The sequence below is a fragment of the Myotis daubentonii genome, chromosome 19 (assembly GCF_963259705.1).
Source record: "Myotis daubentonii chromosome 19, mMyoDau2.1, whole genome shotgun sequence".
In the NCBI taxonomy this organism is placed as follows: Eukaryota; Metazoa; Chordata; class Mammalia; order Chiroptera; family Vespertilionidae; genus Myotis; species Myotis daubentonii.
This window is the reverse complement of record NC_081858.1, coordinates 28847632-28869672: the sequence shown is the minus strand read 5'-3', so window position 1 is coordinate 28869672 and position 22041 is coordinate 28847632. Positions and strand designations below refer to the sequence as shown.

The 22041-nt window shown below is 62.5% G+C and overlaps 1 protein-coding gene across 1 annotated transcript in view; it reads left to right on the top strand.

Annotated features, from left to right (window-relative positions):
• The window catches only part of TMEM132D (transmembrane protein 132D), a 51433-nt gene extending 31696 nt beyond the window's left edge, over positions 1 to 19737 (top strand). Inside the window, exons 5-9 of the mRNA XM_059677095.1 lie at positions 12477 to 12620; positions 15865 to 16070; positions 16292 to 16565; positions 17011 to 17202; positions 18280 to 19737. Of these exons, the coding sequence (XP_059533078.1) occupies positions 12477 to 12620; positions 15865 to 16070; positions 16292 to 16565; positions 17011 to 17202; positions 18280 to 19461 (1998 nt within the window). The 3' untranslated portion in view covers positions 19462 to 19737. The remainder of the gene's footprint in view (positions 1 to 12476; positions 12621 to 15864; positions 16071 to 16291; positions 16566 to 17010; positions 17203 to 18279) is intronic.
• Positions 19738 to 22041: the final 2304 nt, after the last annotated feature.

Genomic DNA, 22041 nt, shown 5'->3' with positions numbered 1-22041 from the left:
CAGGTCAAGGGCACTTGACCAGGTTGTGGGCTGGATCCCCAGTGGGGGGCGTGCAGGAGGCAGCTGATCCATGATTCTCTCTCATCATTGATGCTTCTCTCTCCCCCTTCCTGTCTGAAAGTAATTTTAAAAAATATTGTTTTAAAGAAAAGAAACGGAGTCTAGGCTGTTGACCAGCACAGTATGCAGACAGCTCTTCAGAAAGTGCAAATGCTAGAGGGCCGCTCCCAAAGACATGACGGCGACAGACGGGCAGAGGCGTCGGGAAACGCATTACTTCCTGTGCAGCAGCCACTGCCTTCCTGGGCGGTCAGCCCCCTGCTCCCCCGCGAGCTGGCCGCGCAGAGAGAGCCCTTCCCGGTGCAGCAGCCACGGCTGTCCCCCTCGGCAGTTCCCCATGGAGTGCAGTCCTGGGTATCTCACTCCACCGATTAATTCTATTCCGATCCCTTCTTTGGAAAGAGGTGAACTCTGAACAGATTAGAAACGTGGCATCGGGTAAAGCACAGAAGGGCTGTCATGCGGACGCTGGTTTTTCTCCTTTTTAATAATTTATATCAGAGCGGAAGGGAGAGGGAGAGAGAGACACATCCGTGATGAGAGAGAATCATGAATGGGCTGCCTCCTGCACGCCCCCCGCTGGGGATGGAGCCCGCAACCCGGGCCTGTGCCCTGACTGGGAATCGAACTGGGACCTCCTGGTTCATAGGCCGATGCTCAACCCCTGAGCCCCGCCGGCCGGGCTGACAGAACGGAGGTTTCCCGACCTCTTTTCAGCTGCGGGCCTTTCCTCACGGGGCAACCGGAAGAAGTGGCTTCTCTCTCCGCCATCTCTCCCCTCACAGGAGGGGATGCTAGCAAACGCTCGTGACGTGGCCAGGGTGGCAGGAGACAGACCTGAGGCAGACTCAGCCCAGCGCCCTGCCGACCCCAGGCCCGTGTTTATGCCGGAAGGACCACGCGGGGCAGCTCTCCCACCCGCGACCCTGAGACGACATTGTCGAGGGGCAGCAAGGGCTGAACAGAAGCTTGTCTGTGGGTCAGGCTGGCCGACAGCTGGCCGGGGGCCGCCTGGCTGAGCTCTGAGGTTCGTGGTGGCATTTACAGAGGACCTTGCCTGCGGAAGGCACCGCGGGGAATTGTAACAAGTGTTAGTTAGCGGCTCTAATGGCGAGCTCTCTCTCTCTCTCTCTCTCTCTCTCTCTCTCTCTCTCTCTCTCTCTCTCTCTCTCTCTGCTGTGCATCTCCAACGTGACACAAAGTAATATTTATTTCCACCACGAGCAGCAGCCCAGATGGGTCGTTTCTGGGGGAGAGCCCTGCTCCCCGCTGGGTGGGGGCTGACCCCGTAGCTCTCCAGGTCACCTTGGAGTGGGTGTCGGTATCGCCCACCCGTCTTACGGAGGGCGTGTTGTGAAAGTGAGTCATTTCATTTTCTTTTTGCTTGTTTGCTTGTTTTGGACAAAGACAAATACTGTCTCTGGCTGCCCTGTGAACAGGAGTAGAGGGGTGTAGCTGTGTCTGCAGCAGTAAGCCAGTTCTGTGAGGTCCCAGGGTGCGTGTGCCTGGTGAGTGCTACTCAGCACTGGACACATCCGGCTGTTTGTTTGTTTGGTTGTTTGATCCTCACCCGAGGATGTCCTTCCATTGATGTTTAGGGAGAGTGGAAGAGAGCGGGAAAGACACAGAGAAACATCGATGCGAGAGAAACACATCAGTTGGTTGCCTCCTGAATGTGCCCAGACCAGGGCCTGGGCCGGGGAGGAGCCTGCAACCCAGGCGCGTGCCATTGACGGGAATCAAACCCGGGACCCTTCAGTCCGCAGGCTGACGCTCTCCCCACTGAGCCACACCGGCCAGGGCTCGCCTCGGGGCTGTTGACATCCCTGCCCTCACACCTGCCCCACGAAACACCTCCTTGTAAATCGAGGGCCGACCGGGGTGTTCCCGGAGCGTTCGCGTCTCTTAATTCACGGTGCGCACCGCACTTCCTCCCCTCCGTCTACCGGCTACACTGGTGCGTCTTAATTACAACATTAAACACTGTCGCTTCCCGTTACGGAGCCAGCGGGGGTTTCTTTACTGAGCAGCTGAGTGGCTCGATTACCCTCCCGCTAATGGGGAGAGCGTGATTAGCACTGTCTGGAGGCTAATTTCCCCGCGCGCTGCCGGCCTCCGGGGCCAGCCGGGCATCCTTCTCCGGGAAGGGCAGGCCTGGCGTCACTGGATGGGCCCAGCCTGCACGTTCACGCCAAGAACGTAAATCCGGGCCCACGGCCGCGCTTCACGCCCCACGCCAGGGGCCTCCCGGGCCGGCCTCCAGGGGCCCAGCGTGCAGAAGGGAGATGAGGTCGCGAAAAACACCAGGTCGTCCTTCAGCGCCGACCCCGTGACGGGGTTCCGAGTCTTGCCACGGAGCCCGGGGGAGGGCTTATTGCTTCTTTGTATGATCATAATAAGAAACACAATACGCCCGGGCCCGTGTGCTCAGTGGTTAGAGCGTCGGTCTGTGGACTGTAGGGTCTCAGGTTTGATTCCGGTCAAGGACACAGGCCCGGGTTGCGGGCTCCATTCCCAGTGTAGGGCGTGCAGGAGGCAGCCGATCCATGATTCTCTCTCCCTCTCCCTTCCTCTCTGGAATCAGTAACTAAAAAATAAATAAAAAGGTGCATCTTTTCCCCACGCGACACACACACACCCCTGATTGAGCAGGTGTGTCTCGGGCACCGAGTTCCCCGCGGGCGTGAGGGGCTGCGGGCACACTGTCGCTGTCTTACCTAAGGGCGCAGGGAGGGAGGAAAAGGGGGAGGGGGGAGGGGGGAGGGAGGAGAACAGCCGATCTGCGAACAGTTTGCCGCCGGAGGCCGAGTTGGGGTGGGAGACAGTGCGGCTCAGAGAAGACAGCGGTCAGCTTCCCGGGGACCGAGCTCCGCAGGCCTCGCCGCTTCCCCGAGGGGTTCGCCCTGGGTGTCACCTCCTGTCAGACGGAGCCCTTTTGGGGGCCCCCAGCGGTGTCTGCTGTGCACAGGGAGACGGGACCGGGTCTCACCCCCGTCTCTCCCTGCCGTCTCCCTCCACCTGCAGCACAGACTCCCCGGGGCTGGGACACTCCGGACCCACAGCGTCAAGTTTACGGGGTGAGATCACAGGGCCGATGAGGTCATGTCGCCGCCGAAGGGGACGCGGGACGCCTGGGCCGCAGCCGAGCGAGAGGCGCTCAGACGCCGTGTCCTTCGGCAAACACGTCCCCAGACGCGGCCCCCTACGGCTTCGGGGTCTCAGGGTCGATGCGCTGCGATCAGCTCTTCTGACTCGACGTGAAAAGACTTTGCCACAGACGCACAGGAACTCTAGCAGGCGACACCAAGATAGGGAGTCATCGTAGCTATTAGGCGGATGGCACAGGCAGCCCGGCTGGTGTGGCCCAGTGGTGTGGCTCCGCGTCCCGGGACTCTCCCGGGAACGAGTGTGACGTCAGCTATTCCAGGCGACGTGTGTCCATCCTCTGTCCCACAGCCCTGCGGTCGCCCAGGGTGACTCGCACTCCAGCTTTGTTTCCTGTCTTTTTTTTCTTAATTTCTGAGAGGAAGGGAGAGGGAGAGGGAGATAGAAACGTCAGTGATGAGAGAGAATCACTGATCGGCTGCCTCCTGCACGCCCCCCACTGGGGATGGAGCCCGTAACCCGGGCCTGTGCCCTGACGGGGAATCGAACCCTGGCCTCCTGGTTCATCGGTCGATGCTCAGCCCCTGAGCCACGCCGGCCGGGCTGTCTGCTCTCTCTGGGAAGAAGGACGGGGAACCACAGAGCAAGGTCTGAAGAGGAAGCCCCGCGAGATTTCCAGGCTGCGGTCCCCCAGACGCAGGGAATGTCTGTCAGCCGCCAAACCCCAGCGCGAGCTGGTCCCGCAGCGTCTGCGGCTGACGGCATCGCACGCGGGGGGAATGCCGATGCCGGGAGGAGACCGGGCGCTGGCCCAGGCGCTCCTTGTAAATGTCGTCCTTTATTTTTTAAAATACATCTTTATTGATTTCAGAGAGGAAGGGCGAGGGAGAGAGAGATAGAAATATCAATGAGGAGAGAGAACCACGGTTCAGCTGCCTCCTCCCCGCCCCCCCCCCCCCCCGGGGATGGAGCCCGCAACCCGGGCCTGTGTTCTGACCGGGAATCGAACCTGGAACCCTTCAGTCTGCAGGCCAATGTTCTATCCACTGAGCCAAACCGGCCAGGGCTAATGTCATCCTTTAAAATACATCCCCCCTCCCCCCCGCTCCATGCTCTGAAGCAAGACACACAGAGGGACCCCTACACTAACCCCCCCACAGAGAGTTAGCAAAACACCAGTGGGCAGAACCCGGACACTCCCCAGGGAAATCTGCTCATCGACTCCCAGAGGGGCAGCGTCCGCGATTGGCTCATGGGCAGTCTGAGCGAGAGTGAAAGCTGCTGCTCAGAAGGCTTTTAAAAGGCCCTTTCGGTGAAGAAAAAAGAGACGTTACTAGGAAAAGCCATGTCGGCGCCTGTGGGGCTTTCATTCCTTTGATAGCAGCTTAACGGGCAGAAAGGATAGGTTAGCGAGTAAATACTTTATTCTGGGCCGCGAGAGAGCCGCGGGCTCCAGCGAAGGAGTGAGTGCGTGTCACCACCGGCCGAGTGACGGCACCCTCCCCGCGGCCACGGGAGGCAGGTCTCGGCCGTGAAACCCTCGCCGCATCCTGTGCAGGTTCATGGGGGACATTGGCCGTCAGCGCCCCCCCCTTTCTCTCTTTATATATATTTTTATTGATGTCGGAGAGGAAGGGGGAGGGAGAGAGAGAAACATCAATGATGGGAGAGAATCATGGATTGGCCGCCTCCTGCACGCCTCACACTGGGTGGAGCCCGCAACCTGGGCCTGTGCCCTGCCTGGGAATGGAGCCGCGACCCCCTGGTTCCTAGGCCGATGCCCGACCCCTGAGCCACATGCCTATTAACCGTCTTCCTCAGCGAGCTCGCTTCTGCCTCCCCGGGTCCAGTTCACTTCCTGTCCCTTTGCAGTCCCCACAGCCACTCCCCTGAGCTCAGACGCGTGAAATGCTTGCCCTTTGTCCGAGGCCCATGGCCGTGACTTCCCCAGGCCCCGCCCTGCGCACGGCGGTCCCCGTCCTCGTGCAAAAGTGACTGTGACGTGGGAGCCCCCGGCCCTTCGTCCGGGGGGCTGCTCAGGGTCCAGATGGAAACCCTAGCCAGGTCCCCGCTCCGTGGACTCAGCCAAACAAGATCAACCACCGCGAGAACATTCCGGAGCTTCGTGCAGAACCTGAGAGGGGTGGGTCCCAGGACAAGTCATTATCTAAGATGTCTCCCGTCGGCGGTGAGCTGACCCATAAAAAAATTAATCAAGAGTCGTCTGCTGTGCGGGATTGACATTCTCCCCCTCATTCGTGCCCGAGAGAATCCCATTAGAGGCTCTAATAGACTCTGCATTCAACGGGGATCGCATCTGCCCAGATGTTAACGCGGAGACGAGCCCAAGGCCGGCCCCTCCCAGCTGCGCGGGTCTGGTCTGCAGAGCGATGTGTTCAGCAGCCACATCTGTGCCCAGAGAGTAGGACGGGGTGACGGGCCTCGCACCCCAGACTCTGGCCCGGGCGGTAGGGAGGGCCCTTCTGGCTGCAGGGCGAACAGGCTCCTGAGTGGGGTCCAGCCGGGTGGGCCACATGGGAGCTCTTTCTCCCGCCAAAACCCGGGCAGGAGGGACGGCGGCTTGGCCGAGGGGCTCGGGGAGCAGGACGGGCGGGATGCTGTGGAGAGAGGGGCTGGGCTGGCGGCTCAGAGGGGGGCGGACAGACACGGTGATGGGGAGGGGGGTGAGGAGGTGGCTGGGAGCCTCCTGGGCTGGGAACTCCAGCAGCTGGGTGGACGCCCTTCTCTGAGACGGGAAAGCAGTGGGCGGAGTTCTGGGGGGAGGCCATTGGCTTAGGGAGGCCTGTGTGGAGCGGGAAGTGTCTTAGAAACAGCAGCCAGCACCTTGACCTTGAAGAGTCAGTAGGTCTTGCTCTTCAAGGTGAACTCAACGTTCTAAACCTCAGAGCTGTGCATTTATTCTGTAATCACAAACCTAGCCCTGGCCAGCTGGCTCAATGGATAGCGCGTCGGCCTGCAGACTGAAGGGTCCTGGTTTTGATTCTGGTCAAGGGCACATACCTGGATTGCAGGCTCAATCCTGGGCCCTGGCCAGGGCAGGTGTAGGAGGCAACCAATCGATGTGTCTCTCTCATCATCGTTTCTCTCTCTCTCTCTCTCTCTCTCTCTCTCTCTCTCTCTCTCCAACCCCCTTCCTCTCTGAAATCAATAAAAAAATATTTGTTTAAATTCTTAAAGACGGGACACTGTCGGCCAGCATTCCTCACGGACAGCCGTGCAGACGCGATTCGCAACATCTGGTCAAACCGAACCCGCCACGTCCGGGAAGGGTGATGGATCGCGAGGGACAAGCCACATGCGTGCAGGGGGCACGAGGGGACTGCGAGGGGCTGATGGGATGTTTTGAGCCTGGGCGGTGGGTGGGGATATCAGCACAACCGTCTGACTCTATTCAAACGCGTCGAGTTATACATTTACAATAGTTGACTCCATTTTATGTAACTTCTACCTAACCAAGTGGTTATGAGATGCGTAGCATGGCCAGGGCTGTTCTTTTGTGGAGGAAAAAAAAAAAGAAAGAATTCAATCCAGGGTTCTGTTCTCCAGGAAAGTAAGAGCGGCCATAAATTTGAGTTTTAATTTGACTGGACGTTTTATTATAGTCAAGTGTCTGCAATATGGCTTAACCACACACTTAATGTGTGTCTAACGAGATTCTCTGGCCGGCTAATTATGGAGCCTGAGTAATGGACTTGAACCATTGTAGGAGCCTGCACAGCCCTTTCAGGCGACAAAGAGAGACACTCTTACCAGAATGTTCCGCAGTGTGCCTGCCCACGCAGTGCACCGTAACGGATTTCGCCCACACCCATTGCCTTTGTGCGTAAAAATCGCTCTACTCGCCCACCATCAGAGCAGTCCCTGTATGTCTGTCCGTCATTAAAAACCTGATTATCCTAAGAAGGCGCCACTCCCAGCATATTCCTTATGCGTGTTTTTTTTAAAATATATTTTATTGATTTTTTACAGAGAGAGAGGGAGAGGGATAGAGAGTTAGAAACATCGATGAGCGAGGAACATCGATCAGCTGCCTCCTGCACACCCCTACTGGGGATGTGCCTGCAACCAAGGCACAGGCCCTTGACCGGAATCGAACCCGGACCCTTCGGTCCGCAGGCGGACGCTCTATCCACTGAGCCAAACCAGTCAGGGCTCTTTATGCGCTTCTGACCCCGTGTGTGCGGCCAGTACCTCACAGAGTTTTAGAGAAAAATGGGAAATTTCGCGAAATGGGCTTCGGATTGGAAAGGAAGCCGTAAAGCAAGACTGAGTTAGTGACTGGGCAGGCAAGAGCGGCCGGGTGGCAGACCGTTAGACGGCAAGTGTTGGAGAAACGTAGATTTCTCAAGGCGCAAGCTTCGCACATCAAAGCCGAGCCCAGATGCATGTCCTCCAGCCTGGGGAGTGGGCAGGGGCGTCCGTTCTCCAGAACTGAACCAGCCCGAAAAGACCAGCTTTCCGCGGCCCCAGAGGAGCCAGTGGGCACCGGAGGAGCCAGTGGGCACCATTTCTGGGAATATCGTCATAAGACGGGCCATGTCTCAGGGCAGTTCCTTGGATGTGCAAACCTCGGCTGATTCGCAAGTGCCCGCGGCATGCTCCTGTGCCTCGTTGTAATTCCCTGGTCGTCCCCTCCAGCTCCCGTTGGCGGCAGCCTTCCTGCTTGGCCGGGCGGGGTGGGCGTGTGTTTATTTCTCTGCCGCCGTTTTATGAATTCGTCTCGATGCTCCAGGTCCTCAGTCGCGTGGCGCCGTGGGTGTAGCGGAATCCGCATCTCCGAGCCTGTGTTGCGCACACACCTGACTCCGGGGTGAGGGAGGCGGAGGGGCGGACACCCTCCGGCCACTGAACTCCGCCGGGGCGGGGGGTGCCCTCGGCCGCACCCCAGCTTCATGAGTAAAACCAGAGAGAGCGATGGTGGGAGGGAGACACGGAGAGGATCCCGCGGGGCAGCCACACCCCCTCGCGGTCCCGCTCGGAACGAGACAGCCACCGAGCGTGGCCCCTGTGCACGTGGGGCTCAATTTTCACCCCCAGCTCGGTGACTGCGCCGGGATTTCCCCATCCCAGCCCGGAAACGCGGGGCCCGGAGGCGCCGACGAGGACCCACGGGTGGCGTGTTGCGCTGTCAGTGTGAACGGAATAGCAGCGGGGACACGGCCACGGGCAGTGACCTGTTGCCGTGGGAAGTGGTTGAAAGGGCCTCACACCGACAACAGGGGGTGCGGGTGAGCCCTGGGTGGTGCGCATCACGTGCTGACGTCAGAGCTGCAGGTGCCTGTAGTCAGCACTGCGCTGGGGTGGGGCATGTGACATGATGACGTCAGAGCTGCAGGTGCCTGTAGTCAGCACTGCGCTGGGGTGGGGCATGTGACATGATGACGTCAGAGCTGCAGGTGCCTGTAGTCAGCACTGCGCTGGGGTGGGGCATGTGACATGATGACGTCAGAGCTGCAGGTGTCTGTAGTCCGCGCTGGGCTGGGGGTGGGGCATGTGAACTGTGACGTCAGAGCTGCAGGTGCCTGCAGTCAGCACTGGACTGGGGGTGGGGCATGTGAACTGTGACGTCAGAGCTACAGGTGCCTGTAGTCAGCGCTGGGCTGGGCGTGGGCAGCGCCAACCCCGCCCCCTGGAGCTGGCACCCCGTGTGCTCAGGCCGCCAGGGGGCTCCTGGGGAAAACGGTTCCCCAAAGCGGCCAGAACGAGCGGGAACATGACGAGGCGGGCTTTCTCATAACCCTGGCGACACGGTGGTGGCTGATTGAAGGTGACAGCAATGGAGGTGGCGGGGAGGAAATGGGGGAGCGCTGTCCGTGGTGCTGACGGGAGGGGACCCTGTGCCGGGAGCGCCCTGGGGACCAGGGAAGGAAAAGTGGGTGGTGGCGCCTGGGGTTCGGTCTGCAGCCCCCGGGGGCCCATCGCACCGCGTACTGTTTGGGACGCTGAGGGCGAAGCCAGTGGAGGGAGGAACCCCGCGGAGAGGTCAGGCGGGCAGGGGCACCTGGGGTGCTCAGGGGCGAGGACCGAGCTGGGCACCTCGATGCTGGAGGAGATCACACCTGGGGGGGGGGCGACTTTCCACGGCGACGTCGCCCCCACACGACTGGTCACCCAGCTGCTCTGCTGGACACACCTCCTCTAGGTTCACAGAGATAGTGGGTCAGTGTCCGTGAGCTCGGCCACTCTGCAGGGTCTGGAATGGTTTTCCTTTCCGCCCAGCTCCCGTGACCCCTGTCCCCGTGACCCCTCTCCGTCTGACTGTGAGGCCTGGGGACAGCCTCAGGGGCCAGCCTGCCTGGGACTCACAGAGACGTGGCCCTGTCCACCAAGAAGACAGAGACAGACAGGCTGCAGCTGGGGAGCAGCAAAAACTCTGCCCTGTCCCTCTGCAAGGTCGCACCCCGTTACCCCACCACCAGGAGGTGGAGGGCTGACTCGCCGAGCACGTCCATGGCCAGGCGTCCTGGGGCCAGTGTTGCAGGGTGACTGCGACTGGCTTAAAGCCCCTCACGGTCGTCCCCCGCCTCCCAGAGCAATCTTAATTGCATCCCTTCCTCCTAATTAGCGTGAACTCGAGGCATGCAAATCCATCCTCGCATTAGCCTCAGGACAACATCATTAAGAAGTTGTCCGGTGGAGGAGAGAAAAAACTCATCGAGCATTCCGGGGCGGGCCCACGGGTGACTTCTGGACTCTCCGCGGTCCCGGGTCCACGTTGCTGGCTGGCTGCCGGCATAGATAATCAGACCCGGCTCCCAGCCACCGGCCGCCGAGCTGCTTGAGGCCGCCCGGTCAGGAGAGGGCTCGCACCCCAGCAGTCCCTCTGGAGCTGGGGCCGCGATCCGAGAGACACCCACTCCTAGGCCCACACACTGAGCTTCAGTGCAGCAGGAGCAGCCCTTTGATGTCGGTTCCCGCTGTCCGTTCCGGGCCAGTTGAATTAATTTCTCATTTTCGTGTACGGAAAACTGGCTGCTCCCGGCTGCTCCCGGCTGCTCCCGGCCGGGGGGCGGTTCTGCCGCCTTTGACAATTTGACATGCCTTGTGCTGTGGTGAGGGGGGAAGGGGGAGCAGCCATGTAGGGGAAGGGACAGGCAGGCGCCCCCCGATTTCAAAGGGCAAACACCCAGGGCGGAAAGAGGCCCCTACACGCAGCCGTCACTCGCACCCTCAGGCCGCCGTGTAGCGGTCGGGAAGGAGGCACCGTTGTCTGTAAGAACCGTGTCAGCGCTGACCATGGTCGGTCCCCGGTACAAGCTGAGTGCACGCACACACGCCGTCCTTGTCGCTTGTCACGGGGCCTGGAGCACGGGCTCTGCTATTTCTGACACGAGGATTAGCGTGTTTTAAAAATGCGCACAGCCCGGCTGGTGTGGCTCAGTGGTCGAGCATCGACCTATGAACCAGGAGGTCACGGTTTGACTCCCGGTCAGGGCACAGGCCCGGGTTGTGGGCTCGATCTCCAGTGTGGGGCGCGCAGGAGGCAGCCGATCCATGGTTCTCTCTCATGATGGATGTTTCTCTCCCTCTCCCTTTCTCTCTGACATCAATAAAAATATATATTTTTTATTTTTTTTAATATATTTTATTGATTTTTTACAGAGAGGAAGGGAGAGAGATAGAGAGTTAGAAACATCGATGAGAGAGAAACATCGATCAGCTGCCTCCTGCACATCTCCTACTGGGGATGTGCCCGCAACCCAGGTACATGCCCTTGACCGGAATTGAACCTGGGACCTTTCAGTCCGCAGGCTGACCTCTATCCACTGAGCCAAACCAGTTTCGGCAATAAAAATATATTTTTAAAAGGTTAATGTCCCGTCTCTTAAATCTCAGACCAGTGGTGGCTCACAAGGCCCGTTAGCCTCTTCTCCGCCCTTGAGGGCTCTGACCTTCTCTCTCCACCTTCTGTTTTGTTACCCAGGGGGGCCCAGCCGAGGATTAAAAAGGAAGGGGGGGCCCATCCTTCACGCCCTCTCCCCGGCTCTGGGATGCCCGCCAGCCCCACCCGTGCACTTAAAGGCCGGCGACGGTGTGGTTTCCTCTCTTCCGTGGAAATTCCACTTTAAAGACCCCGCTCTTCGGGGTGACATGGGGTTAGTCTCCCACTCGTTCACGCCTCTGCCTAACGGGTCAGGAGGGGGCTGCGGCCTGGGGCGTGGGGCCCCCGGTCGGGCGGACCCCTCCCCCGATGCACGCCTCACTCACACGCTCCAGGAAGTGGCTTCTGAGACCCCGGTGGGTCCTCTTGCCCCACTCGGTGCGTGTTTGCGGGCAGGTCTGACGCTGTGGTGCCGTTGGCCCGGGGACCTCCTGGGGCAGCTCATCGAGCAGTAAATACAGATCTGATTGGACCACATCCCTGGGGCGCCGGGGCTGCTGGGCTCGCTGGCTTAGCTGCTCGCCACCTTTAAAGCATCGCAATGAAAACTGAGTTCATAAACAAAACGGCCGAGGCCGGGCCTCCCGCGCTGCATGCTCTCCCGGGGGGCGGGGGGGGGGGTCTGAGACCACCTCACCCACCGGCTTACGGAGCCGATGAGGCAGCTGCACCTGCTTCCCAATGAAGCTCAGTCGGACCGGGAATGAGTGACGGACGGCGCCGGCCTCCGGGGCCAGGAGGCCTCTCAGGCGGCCTGTGCGGGCGGCGGTGCTGGGGGCCTGGGAAACGCTCGCCTCGCTGGGCGTGCGGACGAGGAGGAAAGAGTGCAACCCCTTCCCACCCCCCCACCCCCATTTTCTCCAAAAGGGACTCGCCCTGGAAGGAGATGTGGCCGGAACGAGGCTCAGCCTCGGCCAGCACACGGTCTCCTGATGGGAGGACAGTGTTAACATGATCAGTGGCCGATGGAGGACTCACACCCAGAGCCTACCCCTCCCGGCTGAGGAGAGAGAGCGGCCCGGAGTGAGGGGCCAGGTGGCACCTGTCCTCCCCGAGCCCCAGGGGCTGCTCTCACCCTGGCGTCCCCAGACGTGCACTGTGGCCTGTTCTTCAGGTTCACGGGGACCCTCGGGACGTGGTCAGACGCGTAGAAAGTGTTGCCTGAGCGGAACGGATGGCCAAGGGGAGAGGGCGAGGGCTTGGGGGGGGGGGGGCGGGGGACCTTGTGTGCACTGTGACCGACCCTTTCCCCAACGTCACATGTTCCCGCGGGCCCGGTAACCTTGGTAACACCTTTCCATTCCCATTGGAAGGGGGACAGCGCCAGCCAGCGTGGCTCAGTGACTGAGCTTCAAACCAGGAACCGGGGGTCGCGGTTCACGGCCGGGTCCTGTGCTTGGTCTTCCAGGAGGCGGAGGTGCTGAACACTGCGGGCCTCACGGGGGAGGCGGTGGCCGTGCCGGTGACGGTGGTCTCGGTGGAGGAGGACGGCGCCGTGACGGACCTGCTGCGGGCCGTGGAGTGCAGGTCGGCCGACGAGGACGTCATCAAGGCAAGTGACGCCTCCCTGTCCCCACGGAACCCGAACCCTGACCCGCTGCCATGTCAGTGTCCCCGCTCCCGGACCTGCTGGGACCCCTGTGTCCCCGGCCCTTCCCCTCCCGTCTGCTTATCTCGCTGCCGTGGGGGGGGGGGGGGGGGAGAGCAGAGGGTGCAAGACCGCCGAGGAGGGCGGATGCTCCGACCTGCCAGCACCGTGGGCTCTTCCCAGCCCCTGGGGAGCAGGAGGGGGCGCAGGGACCCGCACCCCATGGAGGTTCCTGCCCCCCCTCACCAGGCCGGGAGGGGCGGGCGGGGAGCCAGACCCAGGTGACAGGGACGTGGCCGCTCCCAGGGGGATCCCAGAGCCACTGTGTGTCGCCCACGGGGTGTGACTGTCCTGTGAGCCCGGCCAGGGTGCTGTGGGCTCTGCAGACACGTGCCCTGCACCCTGGTGCCTGGGGGAGACTGGGGCTCCGAAAGGTTCTGGAAGGTTCTGGGATGCGATGGCAGCAGATGCTGAAAGTGAGGATGCGGATTCCAGGGGGTGAGGGGGACGGGGCGCCGTGTTGCCCGCGAGGATGGTCTGTAAACTGAGGAAGCTGGGAGGTGGGGGGGGGGGTGCTGCCTGGTAAAGATGTTGTCACCGGTGCCGCACCTGGTGCCGCCAGCCAGTCAGGGGAGACCCCGACCCTGAAGGACACACCTGGGAGCTGCTGTGCTCCCACTGAGACCCCTGGGGCCTCCCCGAAAGTCCCCCCTTAAAGCCCTGAGGACGGAGGACCCAGCGCCTCCCCGTCCAGGGAGCTCCCTGTGCCTGTCCCTCCCCCCTCCCCCCCGCCCCCCCCAGGCTCGTCACCATCTCCTCCCTCCCCAGCCACAGGGCCCTTCCTTTGCCTCTGGAACTCGCGTCCGGAGCCGTTTCCTGTAGGAATTACTGCCCCTACCTGTGATTCACAAACCAGTGTTCTCTGACCGCCCCCCCCCCCAAAAAGCCTCAGTCGAAGCTCGCAGAGGAGGCTGACAATTCCCCCAGCGAATGCCCTCCCTTTCCTCTAAAGAGAAAATGCGTTTCCCCGAGAACCTCCTGCCTTCGCAGCTTCCGGTGAGCGGGAGCTGTCGCTCTATCCTCCCTGAACGGGGCTGTTCTTTCTGCCCTTTGCTGAACGCCGGCTGCTGCAGGGAACCGGACGAGAGAAGAGGAAGAAAAACGAGTCTCGGAGAATTTGGTTTCCGCCCTCGCGCCCGTGCCTAACTGAACTGGAACGCGGCCTCCGGCTCCCTGCACAGTCCGGGAGCCTGGAGCACCCCGTGGCTCGGAGCCGGGGCAGGACGGGAGGGGTGTGCTGGTACAGGGCCTCCGTGTGTCCCGAGCAGGGGCAGGGCGGGAGGGGTGTGCTGGTACAGGGCCTCCGTGTGTCCCGAGCAGGGGCAGGTGGCGCGGAGCTGCAGTGCAGACGCCCATCACCGTATGTCACGGCCCAGCCTCCGGCGTGATGGACGATGGCCGTGTGAGGAGACTGTCTGTCAGCTTGTTGTTGCCATGTTTTTATGGCCAGTTCACGGGTCCAAAAGCCCAAGGCCTTTCCTGCATCCCCCTCTCCCCTGGCCCCCAAACAGAAGGATACCATGAGGTTCGCTTGTGTTCTGAGTCAGAGGCTGCAAGTTCGAGGGTCTCCGGTCGTATGTGTAGCCAGTACACACATTGTGTTTGGCCTGAACGTTTTTGTTGTCGTTTTTATATATCGACTAGAGGCCCGATGCACAAAATTCGTGCAAGAGTAGGCCGTCCTTCCCCCGGCTGCCGGCACTGGCTTCCCTCTGGCACCCGGGACCCGGGCTTCCCTCGCAGCTCCGGCTTCATTCAGAAGGTCATTTAGAAGGACGTCCAGTCTAATCAGCATATGATGCTTTTAATATATATATATTATTGATCTCAGAGAGGAATTGAGAGGGAGAGAGAGATAGAAACACCCTCTAGTGTCCATATAAAAGCTAACAGACGCCACAGAGATAGGTAAAGTCGTCTCTCATTCATTAGCCAGCGGGACGCGTCCCTGACAGCGAAGGGACCTGGTGCCTCAGTTTGTCGTCTGGAAAATGGGGTGACGGTGCCTCCCCACCAGGCTCTCGGTGAGGATTCCGTGGGCGAAGCATCTAATCAGATGCCGAGGGGGGCCGTGGGCACAGCCCTAGGTACCCCGTCGCCACGCATTTCCCTGTCACTGTTGTGCACGTGACTTGTTGTTCGGCCCAGGATAAAAACTAATTTCGAAGAGGCGATGCCTAGATGGAGAAACGGACGCAAATAAATATTCCTGGAGGCTCAATTCAAAGGGGGGGAGGGGGGACGAATTTTAATATCCTTAGCTCTAGCTCTTAAAAAAAAGAGCAAAACATGAGAACATAAATTTCCCCACAAGTATTGGCGATATTTAACTAAGATTTATACTCGTGCGGCATTTACGCAGAAAAAAGGAGATGGCATTAAATTCTCATAAGTGCCCGGCCGTGCCCGTCGGAGTGGTTCCGCCTCGGGGTCTGGGAGGGGTGGGGAGCCTGAAAGGACGGCCCTTCCCGCCGTCAGCACTGTGAAGTGGGAGCGAATAAATCCCTCGGCTCGCACACCTGGTCATATTTCTTGAAAATATTTTTTTATTGATTTCAGAGAGGAAGGGAGAGGGAGATAGAAACACCCGTGAGGAGAGAGAATCATGGACCGGCTGCCTCCTGCACGCCCCCCACGGGGGACGGAGCCCGCAACCCGGCCAAGTGCCCAGACCGGGAATCGAACCCTGACCTCCTGATTCATAGGCCGACGCTCAACCACTGAACCACGCGGCCGGGCAACAACGGGTCATATTTTAATAAGAGGGAGGAGCTGGTCTCAGCGGCTCCCCAGACCTTGCGTTTCTCCAGCTCATCTCGGGTTGGAGCCTTGAACCCTGGAATGAGCGGGGCGACCAGGGGCTGGAGGAGAAGAGGGGTCGGTGGGGACCGGGCGTTCTGCCCGCCGCTCCCGCGGGGACCATCGGCCCAGGATGTGCTGGGTGCCCGGCCACCCTTGGGGGGGAGGGAGGGGGGCTACCCTGCCCTCCCAGCAGGGGGCAGCGAGTCCCGGGCCCCAGCCACGCCCCCTGGCAGGAGGCTTCCCGGGAAAGACCCCAGGACACGGGCCAGAGAAACGCCTTACCTGGTGCCCGTGGGCCGTGGGCCACGATGGGAACTCACGGCCTCCTGCCCACCCCACCCCCCAGGTGTCTGACCGCTGCGACTACGTCTTCGTCAACGGGAAGGAGATGAAGGGCAAGGTGGGGGCGGTGGTGACCTTCACCTACCAGCACCTGAGCGCCCCCCTGGAGATGACGGTGTGGGCGCCCCGGCTCCCGCTGCACATCGAGGTCTCGGACGCCGAGCTCAACCAGATCAAGGGCTGGAGGGTGCCCATCGCCCCCGACAGCAGGTGGCGTGTCCGTGGGGACCCCGGCAGGGACCCAAGTCAGTGTGCGGGGCTCAGTGGGAACAGGCAGCCGGGACGAGTTGGGGGGGCGACTTGGGGCGCCACTGCCTCCCTCTGCCCTCCGCACAGCCCCGCCCCCACGCACAGCCCTGCCCTCCGCACACAGCCCATGACCACTGGCCCAACGAGTCAGGACCTGCTAAACGGAATTGACCCTTTGCCAGGCCAGCTCGGGACAGCGAGGAAGAGGAAGATGAGGAGAGGCGGGGTCGGGGCTGCGCCCTCCAGTACCAGCACGCCATGGTGCGCGTCCTGACTCAGTTTGTGGCCGAATCAGCTGAGCCTGGGGGCCCCCTGGCCCACCTGCTGGGCTCCGACTGGCAGGTGGACATCACGGAGCTGGTGAAGGGGTTCATGCAGGTGGAGGACCCTCGGATCGCCCGGCTGCAGGGGGGGCAGGTCCTGGTGGGCCAGGAGCTCGGGATGACTACCCTCCAGGTAAGACGTCCCCAGATCAAGGACGCTCCTCTTTTCTTTGTATTTTAAATATGTTGTATTGGTTTTTTAGAGGGGGGGGAGGGGAGAGAGAGAGAGAGAGAGAGAGAGAGAGAGAGACATCAGTGAGGGAGAGCATCGTGCCTTCTGCGCGGCCCCTATTGGGGACTGAGCCTGCAACAGGGCAAGTGCCGAGATGGGATGGAACTGTGACCACCTGGTGCCCAGGACAATGCTCAACCCTGGAGCCACGCCGGCTGGGCGCCCCCCACCTCTTGAATGCCACGCAGGTCATCTCCGTGGTGGGGCAGGGGCCGCGCTTCGCCCTGTCCAGCCCTTCCCATCTTGCTGTTGTTTAAAAAGACAGGAACTTGTCAGGCAGGACACAGTTTTGGGAAGAAGACACCAGAAAGCACCGTTTCCGCTTGTCATGCGGCTCTGTTTCCAGATCCTGTCGCCCCTGTCGGACGCCATCCTGGCTGAGAAGACCGTCACGGTGCTGGACGAGAAGGTCACCGTCACGGACCTGGGGGTGCAGGTGGTGGCAGGCCTGTCGCTCTCCCTGCAGCTCAGCCCAGGGAGCAACAGGGCCATCTTCGCCACAGCCCTGGCTCAGGAGCTTCTGCAGAGGCCAGGCCAGGTACAGAGGCCGGGACACCGCAGGGTGGGGGAGGGATCGCATCGGGCAGGTCACACCCCAGGTGAGGGCACACCCAGGTGAGGGCACACCCAGGTGAGGTCACACCCAGGTGAGGTCACACCCCAGGTGAGGGCACACCCAGGTGAGGTCACAGTGCAGGTGAGGTCACACCCCAAGTGAGGTCACACCCAGGTGAGGTCACACCCCAGGTGAGGTCACAGTGCAGGTGAGGTCACACCCAGCTGAGGTCACAGTGCAGGTGAGGTCACACCCCAAGTGAGGTCACAGCCCAGGTGAGGTCACACCCCAGGTGAGGTCACAGTGCAGGTGAGGTCACACCCAGCTGAGGTCACAGTGCAGGTGAGGGCACAGTGCAGGTGAGGTCACAGTGCAGGTGAGGGCACAGCGCAGGTGAGGGCACACCCCAGGTGAGGTCACAGTGCAGGTGAGGGCACAGTGCAGGTGAGGGCACACCCCAGGTGAGGTCACAGTGCAGGTGAGGTCACAGTGCAGGTGAGGTCACAGTGCAGGTGAGGGCACACCCCAGGTGAGGCCACAGTGCAGGTGAGGTCACACCCAGCTGAGGTCACAGTGCAGGTGAGGGCACAGTGCAGGTGAGGGCACACCCAGGTGAGGGCACAGTGCAGGTGAGGGCACAGTGCAGGTGAGGGCACACCCAGGTGAGGGCACACCCAGGTGAGGTCACGGTGCAGGAGAGGTCACGCTGTTAACAGGATTTGCACACGGGAGACCCCTCGCTCCCCAGAGGTGAGACGCATTGCCTCTTGGGAGGAACGTGGGATTTGGGTGAACCTCGCTGCGCACGCAGGTGGTGGCCTCGTGTTGTGGGGTGCCTCCCGCCGGCCCCCCCCCCCGCCCTGGGCCGTCATTGGTGGTTTTCCTCCGCTTCACCTCGCGTGGGAGTGAGTTTTCTTTCCTGCTCTGAGTTTTGCGCACCTCCTGTTTCCACACGGCTCACACGCATTTCCTTTGCGGTCATGCCGTCCGTCCGCCGTGTCCGTGACCGGTGCTCGCTGAGCCTGGCGCCCGCGCTGACGGACTCGCGTTCCCCCGCAGGAGGCGGCCCTCAGCTGCTGGGTGCAGTTCAGCGACGGCGCCGTCACGCCCCTGGACATCTACGCGGGGGGAGACTTCTCCCTGGCGGCCACCTCCGCGGACCAGCAGGTGGTCTCCGTCCGCCAAGACCCCGCCTCCCAGTGGCCCGTCCTCGTGGCGGAATCCGAGGGGCAGGGCGCCCTGGTCAGGGTGGAGATGGTCATCAGCGAGTCCTGCCAGAAGTCCCAGCGGAAGAGCGTGCTGGCCGCGGGTACCGCCGCCGTGAGGGTGAAATTCGGCCAGACCGACGCCCACCCCAACGCCAGCGACAGCAGACGCGCGGGGGCGGGCGCGCACCTGGAGACCCCCGGCGGCGACAGGCGGCCCCGCAGGCCCCCGCCGGCCTGGGACGGGCCGGAGGGCCAGGCGCTCAGCGGCGCGTCCGCTTCCGTGGGCACCGCGGGCGGGAGAGCGCCCACGACGGAGAGGTCGGCCTTGCGGAGGAACCAGGGCTGGGAGAGCCTCTCCGACGGCCGGGGCAGCCTGCACACCGTCCCCACCCGCCTCCCCGGCGCCCCAGCCCAGGCCGAGCTCCCCGGGAGCCATGGCGACGCGGACGCGGACCCGAGCGACCTGGCGCAGGCCTCCAAGGGGCTGAGCGACCTGGAGATCGGCATGTACGCGCTGCTGGGCGTCTTCTGCCTGGCCATCCTCGTCTTCCTGGTCAACTGCGCCACCTTCGCCCTCGGGTACCGGCGCAAACAGCTGCCCTTAGAGGAGCAGGAGGGGCTGAGCCACGCCCACGACTGGGTGGGGCTGAGCCCGGGGGCGGAGCTGCTGGAGAGCCGCCTCCGCTTCGCCCAGGACGAGACGGTCAGCACCGCGGACAGGGGCCTGGACCTGGAGGAGAGCAAGTTCCTGCTCAGCACCCAGAACAGCGCCAACGGGCAGCTGCTGTCCGGACCCGCCGCGGGCGCCCCCAGGAGCGAGGGGAAGAGCGAGCCTCCCGCGTCCCCCACCTCCAAGAGGAGGAGGGTGACCTTCACCACCTTCACCTCCATCTCCTCCCCGGAGGACAGCGGCCCCGCGGGCGCCCCAGGGTCGGGCGGCGAGGAAGACTCGGGCTGGGTCTGCCGGGCTCTGGACCCTGGGGAGCAGGACCCACTCGGCTACGTGGAAGGGATCCTCCGGGATGACGTGTAGCGCGCACGCGCGCGGACAGTGGTTCTCACTCACCTTTTCGCCTTTAATTTTGGGGAGGGGCGGCCAGGGTGCCCCGCCAGGGGGAGGAAGGAAGGACAGGACGAGACCCCGGTGACATTGTCAACAGAGTCCCAGGAAACACCCCTGGTCCACCCGGAGGCCGGGTCCCTCTGGACGCCCGTGTCCCCACGGCCAGGGTCAGTGGCGAGGCGCTCGTCACGCGTGGCAGGATGTTTGAAACTGGGGAGAGAAATACAGCCTGGATCTCTGAGCGTCTGCGAGCCTCCAGGGACGGGCGCCCCCCCCCTCTCTCTAATCAGGGGGTCGGGTGTGAGGTCCGCGTGGGTCCGCCGCTCAGGGTGTGGATGAGGGAGGAACGCTGACCTGGGATGAGCGGAAGTGGTCGCTGGGGACGTGGGTGGCGGGACCTGGGGGGCACGTCTTGCTATGAGCGTGGCCCCGCCGGCCCTGGGAGGCGTGACCACAGGCTATCACCGCCCAAAGGCAGGGCCAGAGTGGCCGGCTGATCTGCAGAGCCGGGCAGTGGCGCACCGGGGCGCGTGGGGGCCACGGCCCCTTCTAACTGGTGCCCAGGACACACAGACACACAGACGGACAGAGCCCTCCGTGCCGGCGAGTCAGTGCTTCCTCCCCTGTCCTGGGGACGCGGGCCCAGAACGTCACTCAGGTTCAGAGACCCGAGGTTTTCCTGTAGCCGCCGCACCGAGTTCAGCGGCGCCCTCCCTGCACCAGCCTCTCCCCGGCCGGGTCCCTGTGGGCAGCGGGCAGTTCTCACGGGGTCTCTGTGGGCTCCCGGATGGGGGTCCCCGAGGAGGCCCCCGGGCAGCCTTCCAGGCTGGCTGCCCCGGAAGGAGCTGGTCTGAGGGTGGACAGTGGCCGCGAGGGTCCCTGCTGACGCTCGGCCCCTGGTTCTCCGGAAGGAAGAGGGCGGCCCTGTGACGTCCGGGCGGTGACGGCAGGTCCCTGGCCGGGGCTGTGGACGCCGGCGTGGGCGTCCGTGTGGCGTGTGCAGGGGAGGAGGGTTGGGTTGGGACTCCGGGTGTGTAAGGCGGTCGGGCAGGGAGCCTGTGCCCACTGCCCCCTGGCACGCGGGCAGAACACACGGCCCGTGACCTTGGAGAGCGAGCGGGCGGACTGCAGTGGGTCCGAGGCTGCGGTGGCCCCGAACACCTGTGCGTCCGTCAGAGGCGAGGCCTGTGCCCACCGAGGTGGAGGGGGAATGAGGGGGTGAGTCCTTGTCCGGCAGATGCGAGGGCTGGGGGCGGGGGAGGAGCCCAGCAGGTCCGGCCACGCCTCACATCAGCGCTGTCTCCCTCCGCCTTCCTCTGTCGCTGTCTCTCTCTCTCCAATTCCCTCTCCAGTTCCCCCAGTCTCTCCTCCGTGTCTCTGAGTCTCCCTCCCACCCCCCACCGCCCTCGCTCTCTGTCTGCCTGTAGCTGAGTTCCCCTGGGAGAGGTGCTCACACCCTGACCCCCTGCGCTTGCTCCCCCCACGGGCGCTACCCCCCGCCCCATCCCCAGGCCCTTCCCCTGCAGCCTCACCTCCTCCGCCTGGGGGGTAACTGTGGCCCCTTTGGGTGACCCGGTCCCCCTGCTCCTCCCGTCTCATCCACTTGCTGTTCGTTTCCTGCCGCAGCCGCTGCGCCCCCCCTCCCGCCCTCCAATCTGGGAGCAGAAACAATGTGTCGGACCCAGGTCACAGGTGTAACATGTATTATAAACCCTCCGGCTGCACATGCAGAGTCCGCCCGGCGTGTCTGCGGCTGACCCTGCGAGGGGCCGCCTCCCTCCCGCGGTCCCCAGGGCCGCCCGGCTGCGGCTTCCGCGGCTGGACCTCCGGCTGCAGGGTCCGGCGCCAGGCAATGACCCCCGCGCCCTGCACCGCGAGGGGGGATGACAGACCGCCCCCTCCTGCTCCCAGCGGCTCCTTCGGGACCTGCGGGTTCACAGATAAATGAAGGGGCTCCGCTAAGCGCAGCTGAGGGATGGCGTTCGGAGAGCCACAGCGGCGGGAGGCGGGGGGCGGGGGGCGGGGGGCGGGGGTGTCCCCGGCCTCCCTCCGGCTGCGGCCCGGACATCGCTCCATCCTGTGTGTGTCCGTGGCCCGGGTGACTGTCCGCGTGGAAACGGCTGGACTTCGGGTTCCTCAGATAACGCAGCCCGGACGGGTCCATAGAACAGGGCAGCGCGCCCAGTGCTCGCCAGGTGCGAACAGTAGCGCCTCTTCCCGGGGGTGCTTCCTGAGCACCTACTGTGTGCCGGTCTGCGACAAGGACAGGCCCAGGCCCGCTCTCTGCACCTTGCAGCTAGTAGGGGAGTCATTGCAAAGAAGGTCACTTTCGGGTCGCTGTGAGTGTTAGAAAGGACAAGTCAATAGCTGGCACTTTGCCCATTTCACACACACAAAAAAAGAGGAAAAATTCTGGATGTGTGAGCCTCTTAAAAGTTCAGACACTCTGGCAAAATGGCGCTCACACCTGAGCATCCCTGACAGAATCCGGTGGGTTTGCTGCCGTCACCTCCAGGCAGGACACCCAGATTGTCCTCCCACACCAGAGCG